This window comes from Apteryx mantelli, chromosome 6 (assembly GCF_036417845.1).
Source record: "Apteryx mantelli isolate bAptMan1 chromosome 6, bAptMan1.hap1, whole genome shotgun sequence".
In the NCBI taxonomy this organism is placed as follows: domain Eukaryota; kingdom Metazoa; phylum Chordata; class Aves; order Apterygiformes; family Apterygidae; genus Apteryx; species Apteryx mantelli.
The window spans coordinates 16,345,075-16,371,790 of record NC_089983.1 but is presented as its reverse complement, the minus strand read 5'-3'; the positions used below and the strand labels follow the sequence as shown (position 1 = coordinate 16,371,790).

General features: G+C 40.0%; 2 protein-coding genes across 4 annotated transcripts; one reads left to right on the top strand and one right to left on the bottom strand.

Annotated features, from left to right (window-relative positions):
- Positions 1-1,847: 1,847 nt before the first annotated feature.
- On the top strand, positions 1,848-15,857 carry COQ10B (coenzyme Q10B). The gene is made up of 5 exons (XM_067298903.1): positions 1,848-1,930; positions 5,646-5,792; positions 6,899-7,091; positions 9,767-9,868; positions 13,059-15,857. The coding sequence occupies exons 1-5, from the start codon at positions 1,848-1,850 to the stop codon at positions 13,224-13,226; spliced, it is 693 nt and encodes a 230-aa protein (XP_067155004.1). The 3' UTR covers positions 13,227-15,857.
- HSPD1 (heat shock protein family D (Hsp60) member 1) lies at positions 15,153-26,676 on the bottom strand. Of its 3 annotated transcripts, none has more exons than XM_013952166.2 (12): positions 26,548-26,676; positions 25,364-25,539; positions 21,802-22,054; positions 21,142-21,224; positions 20,319-20,414; positions 19,923-20,016; positions 19,362-19,530; positions 18,903-19,002; positions 17,725-17,970; positions 16,880-17,054; positions 16,093-16,271; positions 15,153-15,996 (listed from the first exon to the last, which is right to left on the bottom strand). In XM_013952166.2, exons 2-12 carry the CDS (start codon positions 25,535-25,537, stop codon positions 15,844-15,846), a joined length of 1,722 nt encoding a protein of 573 aa, XP_013807620.1. In that variant the 5' UTR covers positions 25,538-25,539; positions 26,548-26,676; the 3' UTR covers positions 15,153-15,843. The 3 variants fall into 3 exon arrangements, with proteins under 3 accessions (XP_013807620.1, XP_067155003.1, XP_067155002.1); XM_067298902.1 differs by lacking the exon at positions 26,548-26,676 and adding an exon at positions 25,662-26,032; XM_067298901.1 differs by lacking the exon at positions 26,548-26,676 and adding an exon at positions 25,697-26,032.
- Positions 26,677-26,716: the final 40 nt, after the last annotated feature.

Sequence of the window (26,716 nt, the reverse complement as noted above, 5' to 3'; positions counted from 1 at the left end):
CAGTTTAAACTGAACCATTTTTTCTCTAATGCAAATGTATGCTCTCTATTTTATCTCTATCTATTTATGTGTATATGACTGGTCATATAAGCTGCTGGTTTTACAAAAATTACCAAACATAAAAAAAAATCAAAAATAATAATGAAATTTCTTTGTGGTATGGGTCATAAATTATGGCCCTTTCAGTTACCGGATAGTCTTGCATCTCACTGGTATTAATTTGGGCCAGTGTTCCTATGAATGTTGGTAAATGCAAATCTCTCTTCACAAACAGCAGATATCAAGCAAGGTGTAATGACTGTATTTCTGAGCCTTCCAAGAAAAAAACCTCTGACTGCTCTCAGACATCCAGCATCATGAACCTCGCAACACTTTATCCTTCAGCTATTCTAAACCCTTAAAGACATCAAACTCTCAAACGGGTGATTTCTGCTCAACGGAGGCAAGCTGAAACAACATCGGGTGCCAGAGCACGCTCCCATGGCAGAGAACAGAGAAGACAGCAAATTCGAGCCGTCCCGGTGGAAGGTGAAAAACACGCAGATGAGGTTAGTAATGAGGACTTGGTTGAGCTAAGTTTTTTTTCTTTTGCCTTTCTGCCCTTGCTGTTTATCTCCTGCACTGTGGAACACACATTTTTGCATGTTCCTGTGTTTCATTAAGTTAATTACAAAGAACATGCTAGAGGACAGCCCACCTGAAAAACAACATAGCCCGGTGTGCTAAATGAGATCTGCTCCAATTAGTTTCAGTTATCCAAATGGGTCATGTTCTTGTTCAATAATGAATGTTTTATCTAGTGGCAAGGACACCACAGGAGGACTGTGGTGACAATGGGGACTTTTCTGAAGAGGACATTTAGTGGAACTTTTGTTCTGTCCAGAATTATTTTCCATTTCCATGCATTTAGCACTCAACTGCTTTAAGTAGAATAAACTTTGTGTTATTTGACACTGAACATAAAGTTCTAGTAGTATTTAATTCTAGTAGTATTTAATTTAGAATGTGGGGGCATCTGTTCAGCTATTCAGAAGGTAAGCAGTTTGAACACGTTGTCCACAAAGTGTCTTCAGGTTTGTGGTGAACATATTCAAGCTGTTTACCTTCTGGTAATACAGTCATGACATGTTCAAGCCAAGGATAAATATGATGTCTAAATATTATGTCTCAGTTCAAGACTCCCAGTCAAGAGCTGAATAGCTGAGCAGGTATTAAATAAATAATTATGGAAATAGATTTGGCACTTACTTTTAAATAACTTCCCTGTAGTACATGATATTTACACAGAATATGAAAAGTATGATGAAAAAAATTATATTGAAGCGACAGTTATTTAGATACTCGCAGGACGGCTGTACGCGCCTCTATACAGCGGCTGCGGTCGAAAGGTGAGTTAGGAGCCGGGGACGCACCGCAGGCGCCGGCCGCTGCGCGGAGGCCGTTGGCGCCCCCTCGGCGGCGGCGGCGGCGCCCCCCTCCTCCACCGTCCCCGCGTCACACGGCCCCAGCGCGCGGGCCCTGACGCGCACAAGCCCTATTATAGCCCTCGCGGGCCCCGCCGGGCCAATCAGGAGAAGGGCCTCGCCCCCGCCCCCCCGCGAGCCGGAGCTGTCTCGTGACTGCGCGCGGCCCCTCGCGCTGCCAAAGCGGTCATGCGGCCGGGGGGCGGGGAGGGGGCGGGCCGCGCGGCGGTGACGCCCGCGCCTCCGGCACGCTGATAGGCGGGGAGCGCGAGGGGGCCGCGCGGCGATTGGGCTGCGGCGGGGTGGGGGCGCGGCTGGGCGCGGGCGGCCGTTAGGCTGCGCCCGGGGGCGGTGGGGACAGCCGGCGAGGGAGCGGGGCCGGAGATGGCGCGGAGCGGCCGGGCGCTCGGCAGGGCGCTGGCCGGCGGGCTCGCCGCCGCGCCGCCGCCGCGCTCGGGCGCTGCCAGGTACGCGGGGCCCGCGGGGTGACTGCCAGCGCCCGTCCCCGAGCCCCGGGCGGTGGGAGGAGCCCCGCCGCCGCGCCGCCCCTCCGCCCGCCGAGCGGCCCTCAGTAGGCTCCAGGGTGAACGGGGCCGGGCGGGCGGCGCAGCAGGAGCGCGGGGCGGCTGGGGCGAGCTCCCGCCCCGCCGCCGCCCGGAGGGGGCGGGCGGCCTCGGGGAAGGGCAGAGGCTGCCCGGGCCCCTCGGCAGGGACGGAGGAGCCGCCCCCAGGCTTGCCTCTTCCTCGCTGGAGCCGGGGCCCTGGTTGCTCCCCGTGCCCTGGCGAGGTGCTCTGAGCACCGCGAGAGCCAGCGGGCGCCTCGGAGGAGCGGTGGTCCTGGAAGCCCTGCTCCTGCCGGGAAGGGAGGAGAGCAGGCAGACGGGCAGGGAATGCGACCTGAAAGCCTCAGAGAGCAGAAAACCCGTTAGCGCTTTAATGGCAGTGTTGCCTGTGTCCCGTTGTTAAACTTGGCGTCTTGCTGTCATCCTCGTCTAACCAGTGAAAAAGTGGAATAGAAATTGGTTCATGATGTCAAAATGCAAACAGTCATTTGATGTAATTGTTACTGTGCAGTGGTATGATCCATCATCTTATGTGGACTACCTTTCTTGTTGTATCTCATTCATCTTTTAAATTAAACCCTTAAGATGTATTTGCAATATTAAAATATTCCCACCACACTGAATAAAATAGCCGTTTTAAAAATAATGTATTAGATCTGATATAGTCCTGCATCGAAGGTAAAATCCGTTACTGGGAAGCATGTTCAGGATAAAGAACCCTATTGATGCTGAAAGTTGAAACCTGAACTGGTCGAAAACTAAGTTTGAAAATGTTTCTAGTGTAATTTGAAAGAAAGCTGGCAGCTGATTTTAACCAGGTGCAACCTGCATTCAAAATGCTACTGTATTATCGATGCCCTTGAAGCTGGGTATGCTCTTATACCTTGCAGTTGTCACCAGTGTACATTTTGTACATGTTGTCAACTTGGTGGACTCCTTACTGGGCTCAGTATTGTACTTCTAGGACTTAGGTGGTTAATTTAGTCTTTTGTGCTTTTCCAGGCTGAGATGATAATAAGGACACTTGTTGGCAATGGTCACTTTTTTGGGACATGAGCAGCTGTCCACAAACAATTTGAATGAGATCAACTCAAGTCTCATAGACCATAAAGCGGCCATCAGATGACACTATGAAAGTGGCATTTGAGATAACAGTGAATACAACTATACTAGCACACTCTTACCACTAATTTCAGACATTTTATAGTCAGCAATTGGAGATTGATTTTTTTTTTTCCCCAAAATATTTGAATCTTTAATCTTGGAAAATTTTACTGCAATCAGTGAATATATATCACTTATGTATGTATACCATACAGCAGTAAATGCTTCCTTTTCAGTTCATGGAAGTCAGGTGATACTGTGATCAGTGCCCAAATGTTTAGAGATAAAGCAGCAAGTAAGAGGAATGGAATGATACCAGTAAGTGCAGTGTGAGTGGGAATGTTTGCGTTACCGGCAGAGGATAAACACAGGAGTGCTAGGTGCATTTGAATTCTAGTATGGGCTTGGCTTTTCTTCTGTGGCTGTGATCAGGTTCACAGAAGCGAGTGTGACAGTTCACTGAAGTGTGTGCTTCAGTGATTTCTTGAAGAGGTATGCTCTCCTGAACTGGAACCAAGCCCAGCACATTCTTCTTGCATCTGTTTTTCTTCAGATAAAATAGAAGTCTCACTAGATTTGCTAACATTATAACCTCTCTTAACCTTGCCTTCCTTGAATGGCAATATAACTGAGAAATGGACAGTGTCTTTCAGTGGTTAAAACAAATTATTTGTAGACATTGTCTTTCAGCCTTGTAGCTGAAACAAGTATAGATAAAATTATACTAACAAGTATTGATTAAAATATCTTTCCTTGAAATATGGGTAAAATTGTATGAAACAGTATACTTGCATAGCATCACGGCAAAAAAAACAAAAAAAACCAAAAGAAACCTGACAACTAACTCGGACCATGTACTATATGTGGCCTCAGATGGAGAAAACAGTTTAAAATAGCTCTCCAGAATGGGGTGTGTTCCAAATTTTTGAAAACTTCTATGAATCTGGTCAAGGCAGCTACAATGTTACTATGGCAGACTTCCAGTGTTTCCCCTCAAAGCAATGATTTTCTTTAACAGGTTTGTCCCATCTACTTGGAAAAAAAAGAGACCATGATTGCATCCCCTGAGATACAATTCCAAAAGCTCACAGAGCTTGTGGTCAAAAGATTTTTTCAAGTAGACTTATTCTTTCTTAATATCAATACTATACTTGTTTTCCATCTCAGGTAATTCCTTTTCCACTTCAGTGATTACAGTTTAAAATCTGTACTGTCAGTCATCTTGCTTTGTGTCTGACAGTTCCTTTATTTCTTAAAGGCATCAGTACAGATTCTCTCTAATCAGCCGATGGTGATACTTATTTTCCTCTAAACTCAATTGCAATTTATTAATTGCCTGTCTCCTAGTACAGTGACTGCACAAGCTAACTTGGTCAGTCAAGGATTATTATTGCAATTCCTTAGAATCAAAAGTTTTGTTAATTTTAAAGAACATGTTGATAATAACTTTGAGGGATTAAAATTCGTAACTGCTATAACTTGCTAGACTGCTTTGGTGGTTAGGAAAAATGGATCTAACTGTTCACTGTATTAAAAAAAAAAACAACTTTATGCTAACTGGGGAAGGTTGGTTCCATTTTTAGCTCCTCATTTTTGACTGTTTGTATCTAGAAGTATGTTCCTGATTGATTAATTAGAGAGATAACAGAAGATGATCCAGGTTGCTATTTAACTTGCATACATAGAACTACTGATAGTAAATAGTGGTGTTTTTAACTTCGTGATGCCACGGACCAGAACTTTTGACATTGCATTTGTATTTTACATCTTAACTGACTTGATCTAGGCAAAATCAATAATTTAGCAGAACAGATCTATTAACCCCAAAGAATGTGTTAAATTTTAGTATAGGTGTTTGTAATTGTAACTAGAGAAAACTGAGATGGAATCTTAGAATTACGAGCATTTCTTAAAGGTAACTTAAGTTTTAGTTATGAAAACACTGGGTACAATATTTTGTACAATGATATTTTCAGGAGAAGTAAACGTCAAAAGCTGGAGAAGCAATGCTGCTTCTGAAAGGACTTTCAAAATAAAACCGTCTTGTAGGAGATGGAAGGCAGCCGGGGGATTATAGTAGAGTTCAACTTTGTATCTCAAAGGGGAACCTTCTCTTCCTGTTTGCCTGTTCTGAAAGGGTGATGTGTTGTAGACCATGCCGGATTTTACTAGCAAGAAACCCTGTTTGGCAAATTAAATGCATGAGTTTCACACATGATATCAAGCTGCCGTAAAAACAACATTTAATGGGAGGCCTTTGCATTTTTGTCTGCTAGTTACTTTTCTGGTGACTAGGAGCTATTCTTAGTTTCTCCCAAGGCAAAACACCTCCCCCCAAAAAACAAAATCTCCCTTCTATTTTTAACAGTTTGTAAGCTCTTATTGAGCTCTTGTTTATCCCTCTAAATGTGACATTTTCTGGAATGCTCTAAAACTGATGTGTGTCTCACCTGAATGCATTGTCTTTTATTTTTGCTGATATGAAACACATCTAAAAGCATTTTCACTGTTGCAGGCACGTGGCTTCCTGTGGTATTCTGATGACCAGAATTTCTCCACTGCAAGTACCTGAAATGAACCATACCTTTTCAAGAACTTTCTTCAACATTACAGCACCACTAGTAAACAAAAGAAAAGAATATTCTGAAAGAAGAATTATAGGGTTTGTATAGAAGTGTGGAAAGAGACTTGATATGATTTTTGGGTTTCATATTTGCTGCGACTAATCAGAAACACTAAAAGTTCAAAGATTAGGCATCTCTGAGACACATGCCCCTGTGACTGTGCCCCCAACTGGAGATTTAAAAGGAGTTTGAATTTCAGAAATTGTAGAGATCAGGCTTTTTTAAGTCTGAAATTGAGCAGCAAAAATTTCATTTTTTTAAAAAGAAGAATTAGTTGTGTGATGAAAAAACATGTGCCCACAGGAAAACATGTTGAAATCCTGTTTGCCTTATGGCTAGTGAAAAAGGTCCCATAAATGGAGGACCTCCTCCATGTCTCTGATGCACAGTAGTATGATTTTTTTTTCCATTAGACATAGTGTTTTTGACATACTTAACAATCCTTTATACGATAGTCCCGGAATTGCAACAAATCTTGCATAGTCACTTAAAAGGAGCCTCTGTACAATAGCATTCACCACTTTTCCATTTAATCTATTTTTGTATTAAGGTTTTCATTTTTGTTAGAATAACCAAAGTATTATTGCTCTATTTAAGCATTTCCATTTAATCTATTTAATCTATTTTTGTATTAAGGTTTTCATTTTGGTTAGAATAACCAAAGTATTATTGCTCTGTTTAAGCCTTAGAAAATATAATCCTTTAGTTTTGATACACCTTTTCTTGGTACCCATGAATGGATTCTTTTCTTTTGTGGAATGTCTAAAGTCTACCTAAATGAAGACACAGCTGTTCTGGAAAAAGAACAACTTTTTCCATTTGAAATCCATCCATACCTACCTGACACTGAAGAAAGTAGGAGAAATCTGGTTCACTGTTTGCTAATGTCATTGTTGGATGTTGTCCAGTGTTTTGCTTTTTTGTGCAAAAACTTTCACTAGTTTATTACTTTTTTTATTTGTTATTTAGCAGAGCTATATTTTTTAACTTCCAAAAATATTGGCAGTCTTTTCAGGTGACTGCATATTCAGCCTCAAAATTGATGCTGCCTATGGAATTTATATCATCTTTCAAAAAAAATTTTTTTAACTGAATTTAAAGTTAAAACATCTTGTAACTGTAATGTCCATATTTCTGTTTCCAGATATTCTATGCAGGAAATGTATGAAGTTGTTGCTGTCGTGGAGAATTACAAACTATTTGTTCCTTGGTGTAAAAAATCAGATATATTATCGAAGCGTTCTGGATACTGCAAAGCACAATTAGAAATAGGATTCCCTCCTGTAGTAGAGAGGTATACATCGGTTGTTACCCTAGTGAGGCCACATTTAGTTAAGGTAACTTATTTTCTTATTTTTCTTAGCTGTAACTTTCTCTAACTTTTGTTTGTAGAAATTGTAGAATACTACATTTTTGTAGTATTTTGTAGAAATGTAGAATACTACAGGACACTGTCACTTCAAAATCAATTCTGGAATTGCTTTGTGTGGCTCAAAACTCTGTAGCTTTTGTTTAAAGACTTCAGGTTAACTGGGGAGAGATTGAATATGCTTTTAAAACATGGGCTGCCAAATAGGTGGAAAAATTTCCTTCTTAATTTGCTTTTGATGGGGAAGCAAACAGCAATTAAGGAAGATATACTACTTTAGTTATAAGATTCACTTCTCAATGTATTTTATCCAAGCCTCTCTAAATGCAAATTAATACTGACTTAAAAGTTTACTTGGAAGACTGTAGCTTCAGATGCTTTAGCAAAATTGATGATATCTGTCATTACTTTTCTTTTGGAATTTCTAACTGCTCTGTATAAGAAGTCTTAAGTTGAAGTGGAGTATCTGCTGAGGAACCTCTTAATCAGTAGATTAATGAGAAGACAGAACAGTAGATTTAAAGTCAATTTTTTAGAATTAATTGCTTCAAAAGAGACGCAGTCGTACTTCATCTTCTTTCAGCTTTACCAGCGCGATAATTAAAAAAAGGGGCGGGGGAGAAATTTTAAGCGAGGTCTGGAACTTCAATTACTTGTTTGCCTTATAGCTTTAAAACTGTTTCAGTTAGGAATCTGTTCTGAGCTGTTCCTGTCAGAACTGTCTCTCCCTTCTTTTGGCAGATCTTGACTATTTTTTGCATGCATCAAGTCAAACTACAACAACTAAGTTCTGTTCAAGATAATTGCTTGGATATCCAATTTCACTGTTCTTTTCTAGGCTTCCTCTTAGGAAACACAGCTCAAAACAGAAAATGGTTTTAAGTACAGGGGAGACGTGAATTGGAAAGGGAATATGCAAAGTGCTTTTACTCAAGGTACTTATTCTTTCTGGAAGGAAAAAGAAATTTTCTCCCTTTCTTAATGAAGCTTAACAGTTACAATGGAAAATCTGCCTTTCACATGCTGATTGCTTTCCCTTTCTACTTTTCCCTGTGACAAGACTGGCTTTTTTCTTTGACATAGCCATCAGATTGGCTTTCCAACTCTTTTCTCTCCAATTAACTTAAAAGAGGAGTTCTAGTCTCAAAAAAGACCAAAAAATGGCGAGGGGAACTATTTTTCTTTAAATGTCTTCCTCCTAGACTTGCTAGCCTTTTCTCTGCTGGGGTTATTTCCCTAAAAGTTTCCTGTTGTTCACATTACGTTCACATAACTGTATGAGCATTAGCATAGAGAAGGGACTGTGTGCTTGGGCTGTTTCACCATCCGCAGGAATAACTCTGGGGCATGAGCGGACTGCGGGTGGTCCAGGGTAGCAGGCTACCAGTGGCTACAAAATGGGCACGGCTTTGTTGCTGATGGCACTGGCGCTAGTGCCTGCAAAGTCAGAGTGGTAGCAACAGCTGTTGTTGCTGAGGAAAGTGTGGCATGAGTACTGCTACCTGCGGGGATGGGGAGCGCAGGGACACGGTGGCATTGTTCCCTTTCGTCCTGCCCTTTTGGCAGCAGCAGCAGAAACAAGCCCAGCACTTCAGCCTTGGTCTGCTCTTCCCTCTATTCCTCCCCTTTCTGTTGTAGAAGTAGCTAGGCACTGCATCGTCATTCCTGGGCAGAAAAAAAATAAGTATTTTTGTGCTGCTATAATTAGTCTTTGAGATGGCTTGGCTTATCACTGTGTTCAAACCATAAGCAACACCTATTCATTGTGGGTAGTCTTTATAGAGCAGAGCTGGTTGTGGTAACAGTAAGAGCTGTAAAGAAAAAGTGTTTAAAAAAAAAAAAAAGGGCCACTTCTCTTTAGAGCCTCTGTGCTAATTGAGATGTAGTATTTGACTCTTGAAAAGTATGTTTTTCAGTCTTTGTTTAAAAATATAGCCATGCAAAATTACTTATATATGCCAAAAGCAAAAATGAGTGAAAATAAGGACCCTATAATGAAAAATTATGAAGCCAATTACTGTGCACTCTAACTTTTTAAGCTAGGACTGTACCCAAACACTCTGAGACATTAGTTAAATACGGTTTGCTGGTTACTAAAGCCAAGATGTAAGCTGATGAAGAACTTCAATGTGTAGTCTTTCTTACTTCATGGTTGCTCTTGATGACATTAGTATCTTGTGACAAAAGGTGTCTGGAGTTTGACTTCAGTCAGGTTTGTTTTGATACTAAACATTTCTCCAGCTCAAGACTACCAGTCTATATATCAGGATATAAAACACTCTATACATGTAATGAAAAAAACTTACAAAAACAGTAAATATCCACATGCTTTGTTTAAAACAGTGCTGTTCAAAATTCTGCTGCTTATAGCATTAACATAATTATGGTGTTGTACACATCAGACTTGAGATCTGTTTTATGGTTCTCAACACAGTCTTCCCTCTCCCTTAAAAGGGATTCAGTTGCTTCACCTTAAATGACACTGTGTAAATGGGATCTCAGGCTGGCTGCACTGTAAGGGTAACTTTTAATTACGCCATGACCTTCAGTGTCTAACAAAATGCGAATGCAAACTTTAGTAGCACCAGTTTGTCACTTCTGTAAGAGCCTAACTGTAGCTTGGCTTTTTAAACTTTCTTTTAGGCATCCTGCACAGATGGAAAACTATTTAATCACTTGGAAACTGTGTGGCGTTTCAGCCCAGGTATCCCTGGTTATCCAAGGACATGCACATTGGATTTTTCAGTAAGTATTATAACTAAATCACCACATACTATAGAAAGGGCATAGAAAGAGTATCTTCAACTATAACATTTTGTGTTTGGTTTTGGTACTAATGATTTTTTTCCTAAATATAGACTCTCTGAAACTAATTAAATTTTAGTCACTAATATCCAACATAATTTTTATACACTCTACCGTGTGAAAACTGCTACAGAATCTTTCAGAGACAGCAGTCTTCTATGAGGCATCCCCACATAATGAAACATTCTAGGGACTGGTATCTCCCCCAGTACAATTCTAAACATGCCAAAGTTTTTAGACAAGCAAATCTAGAAGGAGAAATACTAAACATACTTATGGGCTTTGCTATTTCCTTTAACTACTTTACAACCTAAGTGATCTTGCTATCAGGAAGTAGGTGTTCTCCCATCTGTCCCCCTCAACTCCTGTTTGATCTGCAGTTTTGCCAGCTTAATCTCCTGACTTGTATTTTTACTATTTCATGTATTGTTATAGTTCTCTTACTTCCTTCTATAACATAGGTATAAATGATTCTTAGGGGAAATGCTCTCTTTTTTAGTCTGATGTGATAGCACCTCAGCCCAAAACTATTCCTTTTTTAATCCAGTATCTGATTTCCTGTCTGTTATTCCTACAAAAGTTGTTTTCCACTGAAGTTACTGCTTTTCTATTTTTTCTAGTTAGTCTTTCATCACATTTTTTCTTACCTTTTGTAATTTTGAGAATGGATGTTGCATTTGGCACATATCTAAGCTGAGGTTCAGAACAGCCTACAAAAGTACACAGAAATGGGTTGATTCTGCTGCCATCTACTGGGATACTCTGTTTTAAAAGATTATCTTTCGTAAATAGGAAAAAAAGCTTTTGGAGTATTTTGTAAACCAGGGTATTGTCCTCCTTGCGTTAGTATTTTTCAACTTATTGTTGTATCGCACTTCATACAGTTCAACAGTAAAAACAAATCAACAGACACTTGAGAATGCACTTTCTCATGGGATTTGCCAACTATGTTTGGATATTATTTGCTCATAGTATTTAAATTTTTCCAGGAAAATCAGTGCCAGTTCCTGCTACTGACTAGTATGTAACATAACTTTTGACCCAAAATGTAAATCAGATGAGAAAAATAGAATTAAGCAACTGCTTAAACCCTATAACCTAAATACTGAGTTTGGGGGGAAAACACTTTTTAAAATCTTTTACCGAAGCCACCTTTTGACATTTCAGGTTGAGAACTTCAGTTAAAGGGAGTCAAAAATGGACTTAAAATGGACATTTTCACCTTCTTGGGGAAACACTATCAATACTTCTTACTGCTCACCCCATTTTGAGGCAACAGAAGCAAATACGGCCAGCTGAGCAGGGGTTTGCCTCACAAAGGCAGGTACTTAAGGATTTTAACCCTCGCTCAGTTACTGACTTGCTGTATTACATAGCTTCTTGGTCTATGCAGACAGGGTTGATAAGCATTTCACAACACACTTCCTGAAAACATACTGTACAGTTATTAATACTCATATAAGAGAAAACTTTCATTTCAGGAACACCAGTTTCCTTTAGAAAATGTTATTTAAGTTTTGGGTTACACTAGTTCCCACAAGCTACTGTATTGCTATTTTAACAGCCTGATACCAGGAGACAGATACACACGCACATGTATATATATACAACAGTGAACTTTAATGAGACATACCTAGTTTGAGCCAGGTTTCAGCACTTAAATTATTTGGTATATAGATTTAAGCATAACATGTTATCTGCAAACTTTGTAAATATATACAATACCTCAAGTTCTTACACAGTTACTAAACATGATGCAAAACTTATTATCCCTGCTGTGCAGAACTCTGTGCTCTAAATGACAAGTCTCAGACTTTCAAAAGGCACATCAATTAATTTAACTGTTGCTTGAGGTCAAGCAAACGTAAATGAAGCTACACCTGGCTTACAGTCCAAGTAGTTAAATCACTTCAGTAGTCAATATGCATTTCTTGCCTAAACAATTCAAGAGAAACCTTATTTGCTTCATTTGGCATTTAGTGTGCTGAATTCTCAAGAATGGCAAAATGCTTAAATCTCCAAATCCATCCAAAAAACATGCTGTAGCAGGTATGTTAAAATTGCAGAAGAGCAACCTGTATTTTCTTTCCTGGTAATTTTGTAATGATTTCTGGAAGCTATACATGGCAAAACCCAGTGCAATACTATAGCTCTAGGGGAAAGTTCTTTAACTAGACCAAAGGCCAGCAGAGCACAAAGTAAAATGAAAGGCTATTTGATATAAAAGTGACCTTGCTGCTGTTATCACACTTTCTTCTGTGGTGGAGAGAGAAAGCAAACTCCCTTCTGCTCCCCTGCCATAACTTTGACAACAGTAGCTTCAGTTTAATTGCAAGGTTCAGCAGCTAAAAGAAAACGTGGAAGTAAATTCTGAGTATGGCAGTAGGAGGCGCACAGGCTTATTACAGAGGGCTTACTGGTACATCTGTACTCTAAAACTGCCAGTCCCTGTGATGGTGAGGAAAGAGTGGGAGATGTTCAGGTAGATGTGATACACACAATCCCGCAGCAAATTTTTACCTTTAATTAGTAAAAAGATGGAAGAGTAGTAACCTACATCCCTAATCTGTTATGTTCCAACAAGGGCACTTACTAGCTAATTAGAATGCTAATGTTTGTATCTAATAGGTTAGTTCAGGGCTGCTTTTAAATTAAATGCCTTTTGGGCTAGCTTCAGCTTACCTGTAAATCTTCTTTTGTCTCATTTGTCTGCTGTCTTATCCACACAAGGTCTTCTTTGAACAATTTTTGTCTCTAAGTGAATTCTGTGAGCAAAACATCTAAGTTATTATCATTGACCAGTAGTTTTAAACATCCCAAACTTTTGTACTTAAGTCTTATGATGAATCATTTATGAAATAAAATATAGTTGGTATAAACAAATGAGCACAATTACTCCAGAGGATAGAGTAAACAAATTCTTTTAAGTGAAAAGCTGAGAGACACATTCCTCTGACCATTAAGGCTTTTCTTTACATATACACTCATCTATAGTTCAATTTTAACTATCCATTCTCCCACAGCTTACTTGCAAACTAAGTGGAGATTCTTTAATGAAGTTGTCTATTTGTAACAGCATTTTGCCACCACAGTAGACACATGAAAAACATTTCTCAATTTTCTTAAACAGGTTTCTTTTGAATTTCGTTCACTCCTCCACTCAAAACTTGCTACGCTATTTTTTGATGAAGTGGTAAAGCAGATGGTAGCTGCCTTTGAAAGAAGAGCATCCAAACTCCATGGCCCAGAAACTAGCATACCTCGGGAACTAATGCTTCATGAAGTTCACCACACATAAAAGGGAAATTGTAACAGCCTCTACTATAAATTTGTATGTATGCTTTATTTATACAAGAGGTACAATGCTCCTTTGGGGGCATCACTTTGATATCTGAACTTTGTAATTTACTACTGTACAAAACACGCACATATTCAGCCAGATGTACATAGAAGAATATTCAAGCTACTATCAAGTGCAATTTAAAGTGTTAGCAGTAACAGACCGATTGGCAGCTACTGTAACACAAGATAACTCAAACTGCTGTTTATCAACCTGCCAAACAGTTTGTGTAATCACATCAGATGTTCTACCTATCTAAGCTTATATTTTTACAGTGTTTGTAATATATTAACTCAAGTTTAAGTTATTAGTAGTTTGAATATAACTTACCAGCACCAACTTAGCTGCTCAGGCCAAGTTAAAGGAAATTGTGACATTCTAGCTTTGGAGTACAAAACACTGTTAAAGAACCAAGTAGCATGTTTTTGATCCAAGTGGATGACAGATTAGCTCAGAAGTCTCCGTATGCTGTTGAATTCTGATCAGTAATTGTAGGAAAAAAAAAAGGCAAACTAAAGCCTAAGTTAAATATAGGGATATAATTTTTGAGAGCAGCAGCTTCAGCTATATCCAGTTGTTCTTATCTGCTTGGGCAAACACTTGAATTCATAGTGTTTGGCAAGATGAACTTGCCTACTGGCACGATTCCACTGTTATGCATAGTAATTTGGGTGTGCTAGACATGATCTAATATCACAGTTCCCAGTTCTAGTTAAATGTAACTTTAAAGTGAATTAACAGATATGTTGCTTCAGTGAAAACTGGTCATGATGGATACACAATATTCTGTACCAAATTGCTATTCTCTCTGCCTACCAGGAAGGAAGGAACAAGCTATGCTGCTCTTACTGCAGACTAAATACAGCCAAGGACAGTTATCATTAAGTAGCTTGCTACAATATGAATCTAAATGTGGTTTGTCAGTGCATTGAAATGGTGCCAGCTGTCTTCTTGATTGAATGGATTTTCAGTAGTTTATTCCTTACATTACTTTAGTAAAGTAACAGGCTAAGTGAACAGATTTGACCAAACAGTAAAATCCTTTCTATACACTGCCTTGAGTTACCAAACTTCTTTACTGAGATGAAGTGAAATTTGAAGTGAGGTGTATTTCATGGTTGAAGTTCCTCCTTTCCTGCAGAATAGGTGGAAAGATTCATTTACTGTGTTAAGTAACATAGGGCTGTCTTTGTCCTGAAACCTACCCTCCTGAAACAGTTTCAGACAACTTAGACTATTTTCCACATAGCATGTCTGAAATTTTACTTGCTCTATCTCTGAAGGACAGTTCTTATTATAGGTGGGAAGTTGGGGGAAAGTGACAGTTGGATTAAGAGGTCAGTTTAAATGCATCTAGGAAATTGTCAAGTAATTTTGTATGTTAAGAATTAAAAAAAAGAGCGCCATGGAATTTAGGAACACTTATTTTGAAGTGTTTGGAAACTGAGTTGAAAAGCAGGCAGGAAAGACTTAATGAATCAACATTTTCAGCTGTGTGTCAGGTCAAAGAAAATAGCAGGTAGCATACAAAACTCACTATTGAGGCCTAAGCAACACCTAGTACAAAACAAATTGAACAAAATCCTTCTCAACCTGGAGTCCAGAAGACTCAACCTAGAGACCAGAGAACTGGAAGATGCTAAAGCCTCCAGGCAAGGAGGTAACTACATTCTACACAGCTGAGCAGAAGAAATACAGTGGGTGGTGGGGAAAAATCAAAAAACAAATAGCACCTCCCCCCTTTTTTTAAACCAAAGAAAACTTACCTTTTTCACACCCTCAAGGCACTTTCCCTCCCTGACTACTGTAAAGGATTCACCCAGTGTGTTTCAGCATTTGAAACAACTGGCACGTAAAGGGCAAAATAAAGTCAATGCACGTACCTTATTGTGATAGCACTGTTTAATATTTCAAAGAACAGTGGTGTCAACTCAGCTTAGGTATTTCTTACCAAAATTAAAATCATTTATATTTTGTAGAAACATTCCAGACCAAGGAATGTTTCCTGGAGAGAGATGCCCCATATTGTCGAAGCACAAATGTCAGACTTCTAGCAAATCTTAAGAGATTTCTACCAGGTCTCTCCCATAACTATGGCTTTGCGTACAGATGAATAAGCTGATACATTTTATAACTTTTGAGCAGTTTGTTTTATTACATAAAGGTCACATAATTGTATATTTGTCTACTTTGTACACAATTGTCTAGTCTCACGCACAGTGGCTTCCAAGTTCTTCCTAGTAATGGCAGGCACCAATAAATTCTGAAACAGAATATCAAGTGCCTTAATTAAGTTTAAATCAGAACCTTGGTAGATGGATCTTGCACCCAGTTATCAGGAATGTACAAATGTTTTTATTCAAAAATACAAAATAAATTATCTGTAGGCATGGACAATGACTGTAAACAATTACACGTGTTAAATGAAATCCAGTAACTGATGGTTACAGTGATTCTTTTAAACACCAGCCTTACTTCAGTCACTATCCATCCTCCTGCACTGACATCTGAAGTTTTTAAATCAGAACTGTCAGTCTTAACCAGCACAGTTCATGATGCATCAGAAACCCAGGAATTAGAACATGCCACCTCCCATTCCTCCCCCCATTCCACCCATTCCTCCCATTGCCGGCTCCTTTTCCTCTTTAGGAACTTCAGTCACTACTGCTTCTGCTGTTGATAAGAGAGAAGCAACACCTGCGGCATCCATCAGAGCAGTTCTCACAACCTAAAAATAGGAAATAAAAAACCCCCCTTAATACTTATTTCTTATCATGTGAGGTGGGAGGAAGGAAAACTAAGAATTAAGACTGCTTTAAGTTACCTTTGTTGGGTCTATGATTCCTTTTTCTACCATATTTACAAAGTCCCCAAGCATTGCATCATAGCCAACCTCTGATGGACTCTGCATGATTTTTTCAACTATTAATGATCCTTCAACTCCTGCATTCTTTGCAATAGTCATTGCAGGAATTTTCAATGTTCTCTTAATTATTTCTATGCCTGTAAGAAAAAGTATGTTTAGAATTATGTATTACATTCATTTTTTCTATTTCCAAGGCATGCATTCATGGGCTAGAGATCAATACAGAAACAATCATCTAAGCAACAGCATAAACCATTTTTATTAGTTCCAGAAAAAGAATTTGTGACTATTTCATATTTGTCAACAAATCAAATTGCCGAAAGATATTCAAGCATGTTTTAGTTTTTACTTCAGCAAGTGATAATAAGGAATATTACTATTGCAATGGGTTGTTTGGAACACAGCACAAAGCCTTTTCCATTTGCTTTGCTATGCACTTACTTAAAAGATTCTAATGTCTGTCCGCAAAGGTTGTAACTAATTTTTTTCCTTTAAAAGTTTGCATTTCTTTGTGGAGCAACTGCTGCTTTATTTTTATTGGTTCTTTCAAGTCCAAGTTAAGGCCACAGTGAAAGCTCCTTCCCACAGTAAAGCTGAGATTGCCATATCAAAGGGATATGAGATTTTGTTAAGATCAAATAACTAAAAACTCAAAGTGATCTGTACTTAACCTTATAAAGCCTCAAGACAGAAGAAAGTCAATTCTTAACATTCTTCAACACAAACATTCAAGTAATTTACTTACCAATTTTCTGATCTTCATTGGCTGGAGTTAAAGCATCTAATGCTGGAATGCAGCGAAGCAATGCACAACCACCACCTGGAACTATCCCTTCCTCTACAGCAGCACGGGTAGCATTCAGGGCATCAGTAACTCTGTCTTTCTTCTCATTCACTTCAACATCACTTGTGCCACCAACCTAGAATAAGCAAGCCACATCTCAGGGTGCACATGTAGCTGTTTGGAAGAGCAGTGCAGCCTACAAAACTGCTGCAGCAAAATTAAATAGGAAAGCTGAGTCATGAAATTAAGTGCCAAAAAGCAAATCAGTGCTTTTCCATATTGAAAATGATCTTTTACACCTCAGTGCTTGAGAAGCCTACATGTTTTAGTTAAGTATTTCATCAAGCTCTTAATACTTAAGTATAGCACTGTAGTAAGTCAAATTCCTTATCCAAATCAATTGGTAAGATTACGAGAGGCAAATAGTAGTAGCTGAGATAAACAATAAAGGACTGATAATCACCCTTTTTATAGCTTACTCCGATAGCATTCCAGGTGCAAGCTTCCCTTTTGGGTACTGCGCACATACCTACTTCCTAAGCACATGGCAAAGCAGATTTATCCTCCCATCTACCCTCAAATCTAAAGAAACAGACTACTTTGTTAATTACTGATAAAGCAAAAGTCAGACAAGGTGCAGCTTCAATATATATATGCACTGCTTGTTCTAAAAGGAAGACCATTATCACCTACAAGCCACTTACTGTAATGGAAAAGTCTGAATGACTAATGAGAATATTAGTGAAAGATGGGATTTTCATTTGTTTATTGGTATTAACATTTTACTTCTAAGTTTAATTTCTCACCTTCAGTACTGCTACTCCATCAGAGAGTTTGGCCAATCGTTCATTCAGTTTCTCTTTTTCATAGTCACTTGTAGTAACTTCCAGCTGTTCAATAATTTCTTGAATACGTTTTTCAATTTGAGCCTTTTCACCTTTCCCCTTAAGAAGCATGGTGTCATCTTTTGTCACAATGACCTCTCCAACTTTACCGAAGTCATGAGGCTGAATGTCTTCTACGTTTAGGGTCAAACCCTCTTCTCCAAATACCTGAAACAAATTAAATGAAAAGTTAGAATTCACAGCTTCTCCATATACAGAATTTTTATTTACAGATATACGAGCATATACAGCAGGCTAACAAAGAAAAGCAATCACACTATTGCAGCTACCTTGAAACTCTCCCCTTCCCCTAATACAATCTAGGCAACAGGTGCCTCACAAAATGGCCCTTCCAGAACAGGGAACTGCAAGCTTTTAATCCATGACTGACTATTGTAACTTATTGATTTAATGTGCCTGAAAATAAAAGTTGTGTAACAGGATCATTCCTGTATTTCAAGTTACATATGTTGGCAATAAACTGACTTTAGAGTTTACTGTTTTTATTACTTTGTGCTTCACTTAGCTTAAACAGTAAGATCTGTTTCAGTAACCAGTATAATGCTATTATTTTAAAGTGTGTATAAAAACAGAGAAGGACACAACAAGCACTTTAACTACGCTAGCATAAACCAAAATATGCATCAAGCATAAAGGAAATTATCCAGTATATTCCACACACACACACACACAAATAATTACATTTATCATTAGGGCAATTATCAGACAAAAAAAAAAAAAAAATCAGCTTTGTAAGAAGGCAAGTAACTTTGTTATTTTGGTCTAAGGAATTTCTTTGATGTTCTCCCTCCTCCTTACTAGCCTAAATGCTGCAAAGAAATTCAATGTGTAACTTAAATCTGTTGAAAGGACATATATTGCTCATGGCTGGTCAGAACTGTGTTACACAGTAATTATCAACATCCATTAAAAAAAAAAAAAAGAGGAACTTCAAGTATTAGAGATACTTTTAACCTTTGAAAGAACAAGAAACAGCCTGCAATGCAATAAATACAAGCCATGGACCTAAAATTTGAAGTTATTTACCTCCTTAAATACCATTTCTTAGAGAAAAAGCAAATTAGAACAGCGTTACTTACAGCACCGCCAGTAGCAATTGCCATATCCTTAAGCTGGTTCTTCCTGTTGTCACCAAAACCTGGCGCTTTTACTGCAACAACCTGAAGACCCACCTTCAGTCTGAAAGGAAGGTAGCAACATTCAACATTTAAACAGCAACATTCCAAACATGTTCAGAGAACAAATCCATTTACTAAAACCAATTATTTTAGCATAGTTCTAACAAACAAGTAAACAGACCTGCGTGACCCAAGCTGCTGCCTTTGATCAAAAAGTTAGCGATAAAACCACTGAAATCCTGTCCCGAGATAAAATATCTACAATAGTTACTGTTTCCTCTTACTGTTCTCTATTAAAAGCAATACTACATTATAGTAAATTCAAATACACGCTTTTAAATGTACTGCTTTAAAGGCTGAAAATATAGAAGAAAGCAGTATTTGCTTTTAGAGACTAAAAGTCTGAGTTTCAAAGCTTACCTGTTCAAGACTAGAGTGCTGAGGGCTTCTCCATCAACATCTTCAGCAATAATGACCAAAGGTTTGCGGTGAGCATTGGCAATTTCAAGAGCTGGAACTATGGACTGCACACTAGAAATTTTCTTTTCACTGATTAAAACATAAGCATCCTGGAATTCACATTTCTGTCCTGCAGAAACATTATGTGTTATGTGAACCATCTGATTATAAAAACATATGAAGCATTCTTTAAACCTTCAAGAGCTACTTTGCAGTGACTGTTACACTTTTCAATTGCATTAGCAAAGATATCTTCTCCAAGACTTACTACCAATTCTGCATTGTTCTAAGTGCTGCAGGGCCAGCTTGATGTTAGCATAGATGATGTGGGCACTTAGCAGAGGTAAAAATGTGACGCCAAGATTTTACCAAGGGTTGTGAAGTTCTGGTGGGCAAGGAACCCACTGTCCTATTGCCCTGATAAGTAGTGTAACAAATTGTAAAAATCTTTATAATAGGTACTGTTATTTCTAGCATACAAGAACATTATAAGGTACTTGACATTCCTTTTTGTTAACTCACCTTTGGCTGTATTAATAAAATACGGAGAGATGTAGCCTCTGTCAAATTTCATACCTTCAATGATTTCCAATTCATCATTTAGAGTTTTTCCATCCTGTTTGAATGAAGTCCGCGTTAGAAACTATTTACTACCAAAAGCCCAAGGATATTTTTAGCATGCCATGCACAAGAAACGAAAGCCTCTGCACCACTGTGTTTTATGCGATTCCCCACAACAGAAAAGGATTATGAGAAAGAACAGTTACGAAACCCTGATCTAAAGGAGCAGGGGAGAGAGAAATTATGGAGGGTACTGTATGGGAGCAGCAGCAGCTACATCACATGCCACAAAAGCCAGCACTAACTGGGAAAGAAACAGTCACTTTGCACTTACTCCGTATGCTGGCTAACTCTCACCTTGACAGTGATTACACCCTTTCGTCCGACTTTTTTCATTGCATCAGAAATGATATTGCCAATTTCCTGATCTCCATTTGCTGATATTGTGGCAACCTGAAACAGTAAGCCGTTTAAACTCATTTCACAATACAAATGATTTACTTCCTCAGTATGAACAAAGAAAATCAAGATAAGACTTACTCAATTCTAATATTTCTTGAGAAGACAGGGCAGCCGACTGCAGCCCATCCACATCAGGGCCAAAAACTACTTAGAATGGCCACTGGCTCTTAGGCAGCTCAGGCATAGGGTTTTATCCCTTGCCCCATGCTCACGCAGCACAGCCAGGTCACCTGGATCTGCAGGCATGGGCAGAAACCAGCCAGGAAGGCCAACATGTCCAGGGCCCGAGACCCAGCTACGCCCCCACTTCAGCCCTAACCCACAGTGGATCCCCAAGACCCCTGGAAGTCTGCTATCACCTCCCATGCCTGAACTTCCAATGTATCTTCCCTCTCTTCAGTTCTTCCGAGGCATGCAAATTGTATGTTTTAAGACCACATTTTGGAATCAAACTGGAAGATCAGAAAAACTTTGAACTAATATCTAACAGTACAACTGAACATAGAATACTGGGAATTTTAAATAATTCAAGAAAACAAAGGCGTTACCACGAAGAACATTCAATGAGACATATTACAAACCTTTATATAACAAGAAAAATACTCAAGTATCATATATCCACAACTTAGCTCCATTAAGTCTGACTTGACAAAACCTTTTTTAAAGCATAGCTAAGTAAAAGTCAGTTAAAAAAAAAACCTAAATAAACAAGCCTCACCTGTGCAATTTCTTCTGGAGTTGTAACAGGTTTAGATAGCTTCTTCAGTTCAGTTATGATAGCATCAACTGCAAGCATCACACCTACAAATATATGGAATATGTGTAAGCAAACAAAACTGTGTATGCAGCACATAAAGAACAGGTAAGTTTCAAAACCAAAAGAAGCCCATGTTACAAAAAATGCATTGTCTGCAAGCTCAAAACCACAAATGACTGGCAGTTCTAATTTTACATTGTCACTTGAATACCTAGCAATTATTTTTTGGAGTTGGTGTGACACATGTTCAGTTAAGATTTGAATTTATAGCAAATTTATTTACCTAGCACCAGTAAATCTATATACTTATAAAAATACGTTAAATGCAGAAATGCATTTAAATGGAGGTTGCCCATGACACATCAGACAAGTCAACTGCATCCAATTTAGTAGAACCATTAGAAAAAAAAATGTTCAGAATTGCACAAATCTAGCCACTTGACAGTAAAAAAGTGGGTTCTCCTTATGCATTGCTCTTTCACATGGCTCACAAAGTTTCATATGTGAAACTTTCCAAGTTTCACACGGCTCTTCAACAGGAAGGTCTCTTAAGCAAGTCAAATTTGGAAAATAAAAGCAAAAACTAGTGATGAAACATTACGAACACAGGAAAAATTTTACCCCTCCTGATTTCCACGGGATTAGCTCCTTTGCTGATCTTCTCAAAGCCTTCCTTGGCAATAGCACGTGCAAGTACCGTTGCAGTAGTGGTACCATCTCCTGCCTCTTCATTTGTGTTGTTGGCAACATCTTGAACTAACCTGGCTCCAATATTTTTGTATTTGTCTTTCAAGTCAATTGCCTTGGCTACTGTCACACCATCTTTTGTCACTTTGGGGCTTCCCCAACTTTGTTCAATAATAACGGTTCTTCCCTAGAGTGACCAAGAACAAACATTAAATCAAAGCCACATGATCCAACAGCATGCTACTACAGAAGTTCTGTGCAAGATGAAAACCCTCTTCAACAGCCATAGCTGAATAGAAATCACCCTGAATTCAGCTTTCAGCTGGGACTTTTTTCAAGTGTACACATTTCCAAAATTCTGTGTTTATGTTTCACCAGAAAAAGGCTTTTAATATAATTCCCCATCCATGATGCTTAATACTGCCAACTCAAAAGTCTGCAATTAAAATAATACTGGCCTTACAGAGAAAAATATTTAAAGAGATTCCCTCCAACACTGATAATTTCTCCTAAACCTAACAAAAAATTAAAAAGCAACATACTGAACAGACTTTTTAAAATTTACATAAAAGCACAATAAAAGTGTACTTGATTGAGAAATAGTAATACCACAAAACTTGATTCTTTTTATTTTCTGAAAAAGCCAAAAACAGAGCACTTGCAAACCTTATTTGAAATTAGCAAACAGAACTAAAAATAAGTAACAAATCTGAGTGTTAATGTGTTGCATTAAACTTAAGTTTTCAAAAATTACAAGTTAACAAGCCTTTCTTCTCCTAGCCTGAATTTACTTTCAATTAAGCCATGCTATCTGAAAAAAATATATGAACACAGTTAATATAGGAAACTGTGGACTGTACAGGGGAACACCGAGCAGATACACCTCCGCAAGAAGGTTGCTTGTGCCCAGATGAATTCAACAGCCTTAGCCTGAATACCTGCCCCAGTCAATCATGTTCCAGAGTTTTAGCTGAAGGCAATAGAAATGCAAGGAGCCACCTTGGTATGGGGCTGACTGAAACTCTTCAGCCATCCTGACAGCTGGAGCAGCAGGGAGAGCAGAAGGGGGAGCAGAGGCCCCACCTCACCACTCTTGCTCTCTGGAAGTCCCCTCTTCTGGCCCATTGGTTCCAGCTCGGAGCTGACTGTGCTGGCTGCTGCAGAGCACCGTGGTAGCTGATCACGTGCCAGTGTGGCATCAGCTCCAACAGAGCTGGCATCTCGAGCCAAGCTAGCTAAGGACTTGATATGGTATGTTATCACTACGGCGCACCGAGTTCCTCAGTTAGAGGAACGTCACACTTGCACACAGCCTACCCACATCTGACTCAATGATTTAACTAATTCTGGATGCCTGCCCTGCAAGAGGCAGTACTGCTTCTGAAGTACAACTAATACCAGAAGCAGCAAAGGAAATGTTAAGCTTCAGTTAATAGCTTTGAATTTATGAGAGAGTTTACATATTTCTAATTCTGTGCTATGAAACAATCACAGCAAAACAAAGCTTAATGTGGTTTCTTCCTGCTACTTCATTCATCCTGCACTACTCCTAAATCCAAAAGCGGTTCAAGACCAAGAAAACTATTTCTGGAGGATCCTGCAAGTAATAAGTTCTTCTTCATGTAGTACTTCCTTGTCTTGCTCAAGTTTATTCTCCATTCCACCTGCTCTTACTCAAAACGTTTGTTTGGTAGCCATGAGGAGAGCGGCAGAATGAAATCTTTATATCCAACCACATTAAATGGGCTGAACAGGCACTCCTTTATCTGCAAGTGTTTTTGGATAAAAGAACACTGGCAGTAAATACACCAATATTTTGAGTGATCCTGCCTATCAAGAACCTGAGCACTTACATAGACTTGCTCTGACAAAGTAATCAATCTGCTAGCAATTATATGTATATAAAGCATTGTGTAAGACTGCAAACCACAATCCTTTAAGCATAGGATAGGGCAAAAGGGAAGCTTCCTCACCAGTTTAATATTTCTTTAAAACGGTGGAAGCTGAAGCAGGCATTAACAGTACAGATCCTAATTGCTCTGTGAATATATGGAGAATAACAAATAAATCAAAGTGAGAGCACTGGAACATAAAAACCCACAGGTTACAATAGGTTGCATCAGGAACTGCCCTTTAACCTGTGCAGTAAAACCACACTTAAGATACTCACAACATCAGCTGATGCAAAAATAAGAGTTACATCAACTGCTTACACAAACACTGTTCCTTTTAGGAGAACTGTACCTATGGAGAACAGACATAGCTTGCTGAAATCACTGTTCCTTTACCTCTGCCTGCTTAGTTCACTTCATTTTTGCCTTTGAATAAAGCTAATAAAGTGCAGAAATTTGTAAGTAAAAAATTAAGTAATTTCACAAAGGCCAAGCAGCCTTGAGAAGAACTATCATGCATATACTGTTAGGATATGTTTTCACCAATCTACTTTGAATACTGATTTTATTGACTACTTTGTATAATAATAAAAAAAAAGTCTTCCCATTTGAAAGTTGTACTTAAGATTTAATGTGCTCACTTTAAAGGTGAGGCAAAATTGACACTATATAATTTACTCCTATCAAGGAGCTGAAATAATTCAGGGCAGCTACTCAATAAGCATAAACAACTAAAGAACTGCAGTTTACAACTACTTTTACCATTGTTTCCACATACACCACTAACATCTGATCAGTGTTACCTAATGACAAGTCAAAAATCCCAAAGAAATCACTACTGACAGCGCTAACTTGAAACAGATATTCCTAGGAACCTGAAGAAAATCTGCATCTCTTTCTTAAAAAGCAGTTTAATTTCAAGACCTACTGCATGTTGTATGACTATGCAAAACACAGCAGCTACTTTTTCAAAAAGCCAGAACTTGAAGAGAATCATATACTACAAATACTCTTTCCTATATATAGCACAAATGAGTGCCACTAATATGAACATTTCAATTCCTTTTATAAAGTGCTAACATTTATCCGCAATGAAAAACTTGGTATTGTACTTTTAACTTTTCTTTCACCTTACTAATAATACAACATTATTAATTATAATTAATTACAATAGAAAATAATTTCTTTCGAAAAAAAAACCATGTACTAACTAAACCACCTCAGGACATACAGAAAACCATCAGCAGTCAAGTTATGAAGGGTACTGTTACAGACCACCAACTGAGTTACGTTAACTAACTGTGCACCTGCTCTTAATCTATTCTACTTCATACTGTTTAAACAAATATGCCGCACCTTTCAGAGTAGTTAAATGTGTTTTCCTTCAAGCCTATGAAGGACACGTGCACTATTACCATGGTTCAGCTAACAAGATGAGAACATGGCTGCTTGCTGTAGTCTCTCCATACTCTTATCTTTGTCTTATAGGTATGCAGACAAAAAACATGCAACTCTACCTTGGACAAATGATAACTGTTATCCACTATTATATTTTCATCCAGATCAAACTGTTAACATAATATACACGCAAAACCTTCCATTACCTTTGGCCCCATGGTGACAGCTACAGCATCTGCTAGAAGATCTACTCCTTGAAGCATAAGAGCTCTAGCGTCTGCTCCAAACTTAACATCTTTTGCATATGCTCGCGTTAGATGGGGGGCCAGTGCTCTGGACACTGGCCTTGTCCGACGGAGTACCGTAGATAAACGAAGCATGTCTAAAAGATTAAAACCACACCACAGAAAAACATGAATATCATAACCTTTGCACAGCGACTTTTAGAATATAAACGGAAAAAAAATCTCCAAAAATTGAAGAAGTAAAGCAAATGACTATAACCTTTAGTTTTTTGATTGTCTGAAATGGAGACATACAATTAACTGCCGATAACTGTGGGATCAAAAAAGCTCAGGTGCCCAGATGCTCAAGGTGAGATCTCAGCTCCAGCAGCTCATCAGTGAGCAGCCTCAAGAAACGCCGAGCTCCTCCTGCCTCGCTTTTCCTGGCTGCAGGGCGGGAGATCGCGAGGGCACTGTAGCACACCAGCAGTTCCGCCTGCCAAACGATTCCATCCCCTCAGGCAACACCACTTCACCGGCAACACCGAAGCGTGGAAGGCTTGGCGGTACCGTTCCGACGGCGCGGCTCCAGCGCCCGACCCTGCCCCACACGGGCGCTTCCTCCGGGGCGAGACAAGGAGAGACACGCGGCCGCCGCGGGGGAGAGCAGCGGGGCCCAGCGCGGCGGGCGAGCAGGACGGGGCCGCCGGCCGCGTGTCTCCTTCCCTCAGGACGCGCGCAGCAAGGTCAAGAGCCGCTCGCCCCCTGCTGCCGGGCCGGCCGCGCTGCACCGCCGCGGGGCCGCCGTCCCGCCGCGACCCCCGGCGGACCGCGGGCGCGCCCCTCCCCCACGGGGGGGAGGGGAGGTGCACGGGCCGCCGCCGCTGGGTGCATGCGCGCCCCTTCCCTCCCCCGCAGCGCGCACCGCGCGGGCGTTCTAAGGGCGGCCGCAGCTCCCCGCGTTCGAAACGGGAGCGCCATTACAGGCGGCGCGCGCCCCTAACGGCCGTAACCGCCACAGACCCCAAAGGGAGGAAGGAAAGGTGGGGGGCTGCACCCCTGACTCGCTGACACCCCCTCCCCGGGCAAGGCCGCTCCGTCCCGCACTGGGCTGGGCTGGGCTGAGCCGGGCCAGGCCCCGGGCAGGGGGAGCCCCGCACGCTCACCTCTGTGCCACGCAGGGGAGAGCGACAGGCGGCTCCGCCGTCCGGACTCGAGGCTGAGCGGGCAGATCTGCGCGCAAGCCCGAGAAGGCGCTCAGCACTCACGAGCTCTGCCCCTCCCCCGGCCAGGCAGCGAACCATGTGGGGCTCCGCACAGCCCAGCCCGGGAACC